The sequence below is a fragment of the Quercus robur genome, chromosome 10 (assembly GCF_932294415.1).
Source record: "Quercus robur chromosome 10, dhQueRobu3.1, whole genome shotgun sequence".
Classification (NCBI taxonomy): domain Eukaryota; kingdom Viridiplantae; phylum Streptophyta; class Magnoliopsida; order Fagales; family Fagaceae; genus Quercus; species Quercus robur.
Window position 1 is genome coordinate 21,677,548 of NC_065543.1, and position 13,277 is coordinate 21,690,824.

At 34.2% G+C, this 13,277-nt stretch overlaps 1 protein-coding gene across 1 annotated transcript; it reads left to right on the plus strand.

Annotated features, from left to right (window-relative positions):
- Window positions 1-230: 230 nt before the first annotated feature.
- LOC126701681 (glutamine--fructose-6-phosphate aminotransferase [isomerizing] 1) lies at window positions 231-8,104 on the plus strand. The gene is made up of 11 exons (XM_050399987.1): window positions 231-613; window positions 2,028-2,200; window positions 3,193-3,301; window positions 4,127-4,272; window positions 4,576-4,740; window positions 5,385-5,745; window positions 5,847-6,097; window positions 6,174-6,288; window positions 6,395-6,650; window positions 6,728-6,896; window positions 7,733-8,104. The coding sequence occupies exons 1-11, from the start codon at window positions 364-366 to the stop codon at window positions 7,814-7,816; spliced, it is 2,079 nt and encodes a 692-aa protein (XP_050255944.1). The 5' UTR covers window positions 231-363; the 3' UTR covers window positions 7,817-8,104.
- The last annotated feature ends 5,173 nt before the right edge of the window (window positions 8,105-13,277 follow it).

The following is a 13,277-nucleotide window of genomic DNA, read 5'->3' on the forward strand; positions in this document are numbered from 1 at the left end:
AATCAGAGGACTGTACAGTATACGTATTTAAATATATATTTTGAATTTTTAAAAAACATTATACATATTTTTAAAAAATACAAATAGATTAATCTAACCAAACGGGCTAATCTCTTAACTCCACCTGATTTGTAACCGACTGAAAAACTGAAACCCAACCAACTAATAATCGACAAAAAAAATCCCATTTTTCTCTTATTAAAAAAAAATTCCCATATTTATTTATTGAAAAACCCAAAAAAGAAAGTCAGAAAGTCAGAAAGTCAAATCTGTCCAACCGGTCCACTCCTCCCTCTCTCTTTTTAAATTTCGCAGAAGAAGAAGAAGAAGGAAGCAAGAGCAAGAGAGAGAAGGAGAAAAAGAATGTGTGGAATATTTGCGTATTTGAATTACAATGTGAACAAAGAGAGGAGGTATATTCTTCAGGTTCTCTTCAATGGCCTCCGCCGTTTGGAATACAGAGGCTACGATTCTGCTGGGATCGCCATCGATTCAAATTCCTCCGATCCAATTCCATCATCGTCTTCCTCCCACAGTTCCACCGTCTCTCCGCCCCCTCTCGTTTTTCGCAGAGAGGGCAACATCGAGTCCCTTGTCAAATCCGTCTATCAAGGTCCCTTCTCTCTCTGTCTCTGATTTTCTTTCCTTTTTGGGTTTTGATTGATTTTGATGCTCTGTTTAATTTCCGAGAATTCTCTCTGATTTTTAATTAATGATTTTTTTTTACAGTTTCTAATTTCTTTGCCTTTCCAAATGTTTTTTCACCGATGAAACTGTGTATTATATTGTTTTGTAACATTTAATTTTGTCTCTAGATATGATTGATGGGGAATAGTGATGTATTTGTCATCAACAACACACACCCAATTGACAATACTTACTGACACACCCAAATTGCTACAATAAAAGTGGTGGGAGAGAAATTGTTGGAATAAACATGGACTTTCTCTTTCAAAATGTTAAAAACGTTTAACATCTGATCTAATTCAACTTTTTGGGATGTGGGCCATGGAGGGTCAGGGTCTCAATCTTTCTGTTTGTAATGCATTCTCATTTCTTTTTTTCTTTTTCTTTTTCTTTTTCTTTTTATCGGGGGGGTTCAATTTTCCTTTTTAAAAGTTCTGGAAAAAATTTGTTTACGTTTATCTATTTAGCAAACAAGTCAAGGTCAAGTCCAATTTTAGGTTTGACTATTAAATCAGCTGAGTACAAACATAATAATGTGTTTGTGAACAAGTTCGTGAGTATGAAACTTTTTTTTTATAATGCGAATATGAGGCTTTATTTGAATATTCGTAATATCATATGCGGCTGCTATGCTCGACCGAGGATAAGCTATTGCAATTTTAACTTAACTTAATATTCTGTATGTTTATTTTCTTCAAAAAAAAATCCCGTATATTTATATGTATAAATACATGAAATTATTCATATATAAACTTGATACTAGATTGTGTAATTTTCTAAATAGGTTCCTAAGATAGCAAATTAGCCTTTATAATTTATTGATACATAAATAGTCCATTTTGTGGTAAAAATTATGTATACTTTTTAAAAATACAACTTTGGTAAATCTAGTTTTATAGGTTCATAAATGAATTTCATTCTATCTAGCTAATTTATCAACAAAGAAAACCATACCATCTAATTAACTCAAATAATATAATTTCAACTATAATTTATTTATTAAATATATAGCATAGATTTGTGAAGGGAGAAAAATTTTTAGTTGTGTTGTTTACTTTATATGGGAAAAGAATAAGTTAGTCAAGAAGCTCGCAAACAAGCTCATGTGTATTTGACAATAAAATGGACCAATCTAGTTTGTTATATTTTCTTTAACATGAATGAATGTAGAACTAAGGGTAACTCTAAAGGATAACATAATTGGTTGGGGGCAACGCCCCATGAAGCATATGTCACTAGAATCTCCCCTTCCTGAGGCCCTTGGGGCGAAAACGTACTTATCAATATATATATATATATATATATATATATATAACTAATGGTGATTTTGGTATTTTCAGAGGTTGCTGAAACAGATTTGAATTTGGATGAATCCTTTTCTGTCCATGCTGGCATAGCGCACACCCGGTGGGCAACCCATGGAGAGCCAGCTCCGAGGAACAGCCATCCTCAAAGCTCTGGTGATGGAAATGACTTCTTGGTTGTTCATAACGGGGTTATTACTAACTATGAGGTTTGCTTAATATTTTTGCAGCAAGATATTTCCTTTCTTTATTATTTTTAATTCCCTTACAGATCTTTTTTGGTAATAATAGTCCTCTAAGATGCATTCTACTTGACTGATGTGTTCTCTCAATTCTATAATTCTCATGGGAGTAGACAGCATTTTTTGCTGCTGGTCTTGGACTTGGCTTGAGTCTCTACCAAAGAATGGCTAAGTAATATAAGTAGCATATTATATTACTTTTGCTTTTGCTATTGCTATTGCTTTGTGAGGTTATGTTTGTAGCCTGTTTGGTGAGGATCAAACTGTTGCAAATGGATATGGAGTTCATTTTACACGTCCTTAATTAGGTCAATTTTTTTTTCCTGATTCATATTTTGATTTATAAAATCTTACTCCAGTTATACTAGATTCCATATGAGAAGCATTTCTCAAGTCCATGTAAGCCATTTCTAGATTTGTTCATGGTTTTTAGGTTCTAAAAAAAAACTGTTGCTTTTCTTGGGTTTTAGTTTTTTGACACATTTGGAAATGCTTTTCATCAATGGTTTGGTAATAATAAGTATTTACTTAATTTGGGATAGCTTGTGTGAGCATGGTGTCGAAAAGGTGATGGGGATTGTGTGTGAGTCCGACAGGTGTGCCATCAATGCAGGATATTGAACCCTGGTTATTGGATGGTGGTGGAGGAGGTTACAGTGGCATTGAGGCAGTCGAATGATTGCTATAGCAACACATAGTGGTTATTACTGTAGAGTACTTGGTTGTTGTGATGGTAGCTGTGCAGTACATGTTAGCCATGTGATTGAGAGTTGAGACAGTAGTCATTGTGGTTGTGGAGTAGATAATGCATGTGCTTTTGTAATAATAACAACAATGTTCATGTGGATTTTTTTTCTTTTGAATTGTATTCAATTTAAAGAAACAGCGTTTTCAATTTGCATATGTAAACTTATCTATGGGCTTTCGCTGAGTTATTTTCTTATATTTTATATCTTCAGGTCTTAAAGGAAACTCTAGTCCGACATGGGTTCACATTTGAATCTGAAACAGACACAGAAGTAATTCCAAAGCTTACCAAATTTGTTTTTGACAAAGCAAATGAAGAAGGTGACCTTAACTTGTGAATAAAGTCTGTTTGCTAGCTTAAATAATAGAAAAGTGCTTTTGTGAATTTTAAGAAACTCATTTAGTACAGCTACTTTGCCGATGAAATAGTAAAATAGCTCTAGAATATCAATGGAGATTTCTGGGTAGATTATAGCATTATCTTTCTATTTACAACTCTTTCAGTCATGTTGATGAAAACATATTATACATCTGCATATATGCATGACTGTAATTAGCAAAAGACATGCACTTTTGTATGTGGTAGCTATGTACATACATGTACAGTGCATAGAGCTTGTGCTATAAAGTGGGCCCCTCTTCTAAGCTTGTCTGGTGTTTCTCTCACCCTTATGGCTGATGGAGGCTCTTGTCTAATGTGAAATTTTAGCGAAATTGGAGCAAAATGGCAGCCTCACTCTTTATATGAAGCTGACTGAAAACTAATTTCACTTTCCATAGGGAAATGACTATAACCCACTAGTAGCAAACTAGTTATGTAGCAAATGCTTTTGTCTGATTGGAATTCATTTAGTCAATTAAGTATTAAATGCTCAAGTTAAGTAAACCATTTGGACCTATCTAAGGCCATATATTATCTTTTTGAATGAAAGCACCATACTTTTTTCTCTTCACTGACATTAGTTAACCCAATAATGATGTTTTGCTTGTACTGATGTTTCTCAGGATGTGGTGTTTTTTTATAATTTTATTGCTGGTGTTTTTCTGAAGGGTTTTTTTTTTTTTTTTTTTTTTTCAATTTTGTTTGAATTTTAAAGCATAATTTAAGTGACATTAGCTTAGAGCATTTGATCATTTATGTTGCAGGTGATCAGACTGTCACATTTAGTCAAGTGGTGCTTGAAGTTATGAGGCATCTTGAAGGAGCCTATGCTCTTATTTTTAAAAGCCGGCACTATCCAAATGAATTGATTGCTTGCAAACGTGGCAGTCCATTGCTCCTTGGTGTCAAAGTAAGTTGATGTTATACAAGAATAAATGTGAAAAGATTTAAGCTTTTACTAGTATGATTTTATGCCACCAAATCCTTGTTATGAACTCTTTTGTAGCTTTAGCTCAAATGTTTGTTTCTCCCGTCTTAAGAATGAGGTAGAGGATGAAGTCTAGGGTTTAAAACTTATAGGGTGCTTGTGTAACTTAGCAAACACTTTTTTGGTTATGAATCTCCTGCATTTTGTGCATAAATTAAATGTAACCTTCCTTCTGTCTGATTTGATTTATTTTTCTCTGGTTGTCCATAACGGCTGCTGTCTCAGGATTTAACAGAAAACATGAACAATGCATCAGCATTTCATGATGAAAAATTCCTCTCAAAGAATGATCATCCCAAAGAACTTTTCTTATCCAGTGATGCCAATGCTGTTGTTGAACACACAAAGAAAGTTTTGGTTATTGAGGATGGTGAAGTAGTTCATCTTAAGGTACGGTACTTCATTTTATTGTGTATGTTATGTACTTTACGAGTTTTCCCACTTGTCTTTTGGGCTTGGCAAGTGCCTTATTCCTGTATTGTATATACATGTTTTGTGATTTTGGCAGATAAAAAAATTCATATTTATCTATAGTGACTGAAATTTAGGCCCTTTGGAAGATAATTAATACACCCAATGTATCCTTTGCATTATTTCATCCTCTCTCTCTCTACGCATACGCATAGGCTCAATATATTGGCCAAATATAACTTCTGTAGCACCTTCTAATTTCATTTATCAAAAAAAGATGTCACTGGGAGCTGCCCAACTCCAATCTAGCAGAGCGAAGGCAGATCAAACTGTTGATTCCACCTTTCCTTTAAGAAATAGATGGCTTACATGTAGTTTTATGGCCTCTTTTCTATGAATCTTTTACTCAGTGGACTGGAAACCTATTTAGGTCTTGAGAGAAAAAGGAAAAAATAAGACCCGCAAGCATTTCTTTGCCGTAATATTGCTATATGTATTGTTGTCATATTAAAGACATTATGGAGACTAATTCTGTTTCTAATTTCGTTAATATTGATTTCAAAACTTAAGGTGTCATATAAATTTGTAATTGTCAATTGTTCTCATGATGGTTTTTGCTTCAGGATGGAGGGGTAACAATCCTGAAGTTCGATAGTGACAAGGGAAAACATGGCGGTTCCTTTTCTAGGCCTGCTTCTGTGCAACGTGCATTATCTGTTCTTGAGATGGAGGTTCAGCAAATAAATAAAGGAAAGTATGAGCATTATATGCAGAAAGAAATTCACGAACAACCGGAATCTCTGACAACCACAATGAGGGGGAGGCTAATTCGTGGAGGCTCCCACAAAGCCAAGACAGTTCTTTTGGGTGGGTTGAAAGATCACCTTAAAACAATTAGGCGTAGCAGGCGGATAGTTTTCATTGGTTGTGGAACAAGCTATAATGCTGCTTTAGCTGCAAGACCCATCTTGGAAGAACTTTCTGGTATTACTTTGTTACTGTCAGTAAGGTTTTGCAGATTATAAACTCCATTATTTTTTTTTTTAACTTTTTTTTTCTTGTTTGTTTTATATGAAAATTTACAGGTGTCCCTGTTACTATGGAAGTTGCTAGTGATCTCTTGGATCGGCAAGGACCAATTTATCGAGAAGACACAGCTGTTTTTGTTAGTCAATCTGGTGAAACTGCAGATACTTTACTTGCATTGGAATATGCTTTAGAAAATGGTGCATTATGTGTTGGCATAACAAACACTGTCGGTAGTGCAATAGCCAGGCATACGCATTGTGGCGTACATATAAATGCTGGTGCTGAGATTGGTGTGGCAAGTACCAAGGTAATATTGTAATCATACAAATTTTATTTTGGTTGTTTATGTTGTCAGTTTTTAATGTTATCACTATCTTTAATAGGCATACACAAGTCAAATAGTAGTGATGGCCATGTTAGCGCTAGCAATTGGAGGTGATACCATTTCCAATGAAGCCAAAAGAGAAGCTACAATAGACGGTCTGATTGACTTGCCAAGTAAGTACTCAGCTTCTCTCTTTAACATTACTTTGGGATGTAGTGTCTTTTTCAAAGAAGTAGGCCAATGATCAAAAAATAAATTCTCTCTCATTTGTTTTTGCAGACAAAGTCAGAGAGGTGTTGCAGCTTGATCAGGAAATGAAGGATCTTGCAAAACTATTGATTGCTGAGCAGTCACTCCTTGTGTTTGGGAGAGGATACAATTATGCAACTGCCCTGGAGGGTGCTTTGAAAGTAAAGGAAGTGGCTCTTATGCATAGTGAAGGAATACTTGCAGGTGAAATGAAACATGGTCCTTTGGCTCTAGTTGATGAAAATCTCCCTATTGTTGTGATTGCTACTCGTGATGCTTGCTTCAGGTTAGAGTTCTATCATAGGAGCATCTATGTCACCCAAAATTCTTAGTTTCATACTGACATCTTTCTTTTGTTGACAGCAAGCAGCAGTCTGTAATTCAGCAACTTCATGCCCGCAAAGGTCGGCTAATAGTGATGTGTTCAAAAGGAGATGCTGCTGCAGTGTGCCCTGGGGAATCTTGTCGCGCAATTGAAGTTCCGCAGGTTGAGGATTGTCTTCAACCTGTTGTTAATATAATCCCCTTACAGGTATATTTCCTGCAATTTTTCAGCATATTTACTTTTTATCTTTTCCTGCAATCTGAAATTAGAGTTTGTCAGTTAATTTCTACTGATGTCAAGACTTGAATCCTAATCATTTATGTGAGGGTAGTAATGATAAACATTTAGGGCTTGTTTGATTTGAGGGGGGAATGAGAGGGAGTGGAGGGGAGTACAGTAGAGTTGGCTAAAAATAGGCTAATTCTAGGCCAAATCTACTCTACTCTACTCTACTCCCCCTCCCTCTCCCTCAGTCCAAACGGACCATTAGATATAAGTAGTTAGTTCGATAACCATGTGTAGAGTGTCCTGGCAATTGGGGCCATAGCATAATTGGTTTTACTCATTTTATGCATCTACACTTTTCGTTCATCATTTATGCTATCTTCTTTGGATGTCAATCTTTTCCCTTGCAAGTCAGTGCTGTGCACATGTTTTTGAATGTACTTAGGTTGCAATAACTCTTAAAAGTTTAAGAATGACAAGACACATGTTACTTAGAATTTCTAGCTCTAAAGAATTTGCTTTTTCGGAATACATGTACAATGCATCTATGACATTCTTTTTCTTCAATCTTCAGAGGTTTGTCTTTGAATGCAACGCCTTCATAGTTCATATACCATTTTATTTCCCAAAAGATAGAGCAATAGAGAAGAAAATATAGAATCGTATTACTACTTTTCCATCCACAATTGTTGACAGTTCTATATTTTCTTGTATATTTCTTCATTCTTGCCAATTTTACCAGCATTTTTTTTTCTGCTTTGCATCAAGCAAGCTTGATATGTGTAATTAGTTCTGATTCTCATCCTTTTTGGGTGCAGTTGCTAGCATATCATCTCACTGTCTTGAGGGGGTTCAATGTTGATCAGCCTCGGAACCTGGCAAAGAGTGTGACAACCCAGTAGATTTCTGCTGACCAAACTCATGCGTCTTTGACTCTTACACAATGAGAGAATTCAGGATCCCAGCTGAAACCAAACGGCACCTTTAGAATTTTTTTTTTTTTTTTGTGTGTATATTTTTGGCTATGTAAACGGCAACACAGATGCATTTTCTGGTATTTATGCTGAGGTTATAATATGGTATTGTAAATTATCAGAAATAGGATCATTAAAACAATCAAATGATGCTATTTTTTGGTCACATTCCAACAATGAGTTCTATACAGTCAAATCTAGTTATTATGTAGCTAAGATCATGGCAGTAAGAGAAAATTTAATTTAGAGCTCAAATGGGGCATAAGCAAGTGTGGTGAAAGTCTTGAAGATTTGAAAGTTTATAGTGTTAGCTTTGCTGCCTCCATCCCTAGGTTGGGGGCTCACATGTTGTGAGTGTGTTGTTGCATATATCTGAAACGTTAGATACTTTTTTTCTGGAAACCAAAAAAAATACTTTTTTTCTGGAAACCAAAAAAAATATAATGTGGTTTTATTTTTTAATTCAGCTACTCATCTAGACAGACTAGACTTCCACTGTGGGAACTTATGCTGGAAGGTATTTGATGTTTTAGTAGATGTTATGTGTGATACCTCACAAATAGACAAAGCACAACGTAAGAGAGAAACAATCTGTTTCCTTAAAGGGAAACTATCATTAAAAAGTGAAGAGTAATGCAAAAGTCACAAATTATTTTACAATATTTTTACAAAATGTTAATATGGTCAACCTTTTATTGGTTTTTATCTAGGCTCATCATTAATATTAATTTTTCATTTATCAATAATTACTCACTACATCAGCAATTTGTAAAATAGTTTGTATTCCGAGCATTATTCAAAAGTAAATCCTCATGGATAAGTTTTATGAGTTTACATTATTATTTCAACGTCAAGCTATATTATTAAATGGCTTTATATGATAAGCATGTTCAAATTTATAAAGAAATACATCCTTGTCTACTACAACTATGTATGCAAAACTAACTTATTTATCCTTCCTTTATCTAAATTTGGGATGCAAAATGATGCATAATTGTTGATGAAGGATTGTTCACAAACATGGCCGAGTTGGGGCTTGTCTATGTCGCTAACATTGTGGCGTAAGCCCTAAAAAGTGTGATATATTCATTATTATCTCATCATAATTTATATATTCAAAATATTTAAAGGCAATAATACAACACACTAATATAAACACCTTGAAGAGCTTCTTAGAATAATTAATATAACATACAGAAACACACTTTAACATAAAAGGTCTAAGCCCAATGAGTATATTCTCGATTATATTATATTAACTACTCATTCTTCTCATTATTATTCAATATGGAACTTCACTCACACATGTATACCCAACAAAAAGGATTACAAGCTTCAATTTCAAAAGGATTGTCCATATGCTCACTACATTTATTGTTAATGTAGCTTGCAATTGGCATGAGAAGTTATCAACATTTGTCACAATATTTTTTTTACTAAATTGACTTCAATTGTCAATGTTATTAGTGCTTTATATAAACATAATGAGCAATTAGAAGTTGCCAAAAGATGATGAAGTTGAATATATAGTTGGTATTGATGAACTTGATGGATTTAATGGACTTAATCAAAGTGATGAACTTGGTGAACTTAATCAAATTTGCACTTTACAACAAGTTATGGATTCTCGTTGGAGTTCTTACTTTGGGTCGGTTTCTATCTTAATAAAAATGTTAAGTACATGTGTAGTTTTACTCAAAATCATTAATAAAGGAGTTATTCCTTCAAAATGAGAAGTGGACTCAGATTAAGAGGCATTGACTTTATTTGAAGTTGTGTTCATGTTGCATCTCATGAAAGAAATTTTGGAGATTATTGATATACTTTTTCAAACTTTGTAGTGCTAATCAAGGCCTTTTAAATGATATGTATCTTGTTTCATATGCTAAAGAAACCATCCAAAATTTCAAAGATGATTGATGTGATGATTTACTTACCAGTGTGGTATCATTTTGTGTGGCATGCAATATATATCCCAAATTTGAATGTTCATTATGCCAAGAGACAATGTCAAGCTTGTCATCAACAAGATGATTATACAATTGAGTATTATTATCGAGTAAACATTTTTTATGCTATAATAGATTTTCGATAATAGGAATTAAATCATTGGTTTAATGAGTATGCTATGAAGTTACTATAGACATCTTATTTTGTACCCCTTACAATCCAAGTCCTCGTTCTCCAATAACGACATCACTCAAAGGCCCACAATTGATTTAGGACCCAATCTTGTGAAACTTTGACTTGAAGGATGATTTTGGTAAAGAAAATGTGCAGGGCAAACCCTAAGCATGCGTACGCATACACGCATATGCACATGCATGCCTTTAAGTATCCATACGTATACATGGAGCATGCACATGCATGCCTCGAGTATGCGCACGCATGTAGGATTTTAGAATACTTGTAAGGAAAGTTTTTGGACATAAAATCGTGTAGAGTGAATCCCACATCTTCTGAGAGCTGCTGTACAACCCTATATGATCACTATAAAAGGCCCCAAAGGCTCTTTTTCGATATACACCGAATTCACTATAAAATAGTGAATTAAAGAGAGAGTTTTTATACTAAAACATCCTCAAGTTAAAGTTTATTTAGTTGGGACTTATTTTGGTCTTGACCTTTGAGTTTTTAAGCTTACTTGTTTTCTTATTTTTGTTCTTGATTAGATTGACTGAGGGAAACAGTCAAATCAAAGTTCTAAAAGAGTTTTAGTGTTGAGGTAAAGGTTCAAACTTTGTCTTTTCATTTTTTTTTTTTAATTTTCTTTTGTATTATATTGCTTTAATATCTTTTTTGTTAGTTTAGGTTGTTTAGTTTTCATATTAGCAGCATGATAGGCTATTAAATTTCCAATTTTAATTATTTATTCTATGTTTTTTAGGTTTGTGTTTTTAGGCGTGTATGCGTGCGCATGCTTCATGCATGCATACACATGCACATGGGATGTGCACGCATACCTCGTGCATTCGCACGCATGCTCGTGTCTAAAAAATCAAAATTAGGGTTCTTCTAGTTTTATTTTCTTTGATCAGTTTCTTTCACATGTTTTGTTCCTGTTTGGTTTAGTTTTGTATGTTTAGGTCTTTAGGTCAGTGAGATAACATTTCTTTTGGTTTATTTGTTAGATTATGGATTAGGGTTTCACATGCTTGAATAATAACATGAACATGCATTGATGCATAGGTGCTGTGATGTAGTAAGGTAAGTGAGGTGAGTCATGCATACAAATATGAGCATGCATCTTTCTTTGAGTAATGAGCGTGACATGAATGATATCTATGTTTGAAGGCTTTGATGCCTTGCTTGGATGTTGTATATGTTTGATTGAATGCCATGATCATATGATGTTGCCTTATTGATGTTGTTGCCTTGATTGATGTCTACTGCCTTTGGAAAATACATGAATTGATTGGGTGAATGCTAGGACTATACCATGTGATGCAATGGGATGAAATGCCATGTTGAATGCTTAGATACATGTTCAAGTGTGTGTGAGTCTAGAATGACATGTTAGAAAGCCATGTGATGGGACTAGGATTTGGAACACAATGAGTGGAGTTGACCTATGAGTCAGGTGAGGTTAGGTGCTTAACACCTTCCCATCTCCATACCTAAATTTCGGATGCGTGTTTTGGTAAAGATTAGTCCTTCCACAAGGACGCTATATCTATGGTTCTTAGACCTAATCTAGGTACCAACTCCATTTACACCCTCCACCTGGTCCACCCTAGACCGAGGTGTACTTCCTACTAGGATACCCAAACTTGTCGCGAGCATTTGCGCCCATAGTTACTTGTACTTATATTGACTCTAGATCCTTGAGAGGCACATGAATATTTTAGATTTTATAATATATGCTTGTTCGTAAACAAGTTTTAATCTCAAGGCTTCACAAATAATAATAAATAAATAAATAAAAAAGCATTAGAAATGGAACTTCATCAATATGAGCATAATGTAGTTTGGCATTAGAACTTCAAAAATTTGTCAAGTATTTTTGAATTATGCCAATGGGTAGGAGGGCCTGAAGACTAAAAGTCTACCAACTTGCTTATAGAGTAGTTATACTTTTGCTTGCATTTAGTTTCTACTACAACTACAAAGTGAGCATTGAAACTATGAATATTATCAAAATTAGGTTTCGTACAAAAAATGGAAGATGATATTTCAACAAACTCTTTGATTTTATACATTGAAAGAGAAATTGTAGTAACATTTAATATAGAAGTAATCATAGATTATTTACGAGATTTAGAAGAACAAACTCTTTGATTTGATGTGTTGTACCTATGTCGCTATACTAAAAGGAAGCTAAACCCATTAAAATAATATCATCATTAGGGTGTAATAGGTTATTTATTTATTTACTATTATTGTGCTTATTAGAGCACTCACATGTCACACCAAGCTCAAAAAACTAAAAATTTTGAGGTAAAATGTAGCTAAACTCACCTAAGAAGCTCTTACATTAGGCTAAATAAGCTTTAGTCAAAAAGTAATTTGTGAACAGTAACTCAATATATTGAGTTATTGTAGCCCAATATCCCCTTTTTTGTTATTATATATTTTCCCTAATCTCTCTCTGATTCACCATCACCAACCAAATCAACCATCAGCAATTCCATGCAATGGCTATGGCACCTCAAATCATTGGTCCCCTCCACATAGTTTGCTGTAGAGGTAGCTACACACGCATTTGCACCAATTGTGTCCTAAAAACCAACAATCCTTCTTTTGCCATCTTTGCTAGGGTGTTTGAAAAAAATGCCTCCCTCTTTACCTATTGATCATCTCATCTATCTCAATTGACCTCCCATCACCCATTGCTCCTACATCCCGTGGACTCCTCCGCTACTTTCCTTATCTTAAAAAATCACAACAACAACAACATCAAAGACAAAGACAAACAATATTTGCAATAAAGATAGTGGCAAAAATGGGGAGAAAAAATTGTTAAAGTAATTTTAACTTGATGGAATATGATTGGAAGTTCAGAAGAACAATTGTTGAAATTGGAGGACGACATGAAGGAAAAAAATATTAATATATAGACAGAGAAAAAAATAATAATATTTAAATAAAATAGAGATAAAGTAAAGAGGTATATATATATCCTTCCTCCAAACATAAAAGACCAAATAAAGACCTTGACCCTTGAAGTCAGATCCAAAAAAATCATTAGAGTCCTGTATAATTACCTTAAGGAACACCACGATCACTTTCTTGCTATTTATCCTGACTTAGACCAACCATGGAGAACCTCTTTTGCCTTTTGGATAACCAACTGGACTGTCATACATTATCTTTACATGTGATATTTGCTCAATGAGTATTACTTGTGTTTTCATTTTAAATCAGGGTTTTATAGACTTTTATACATATA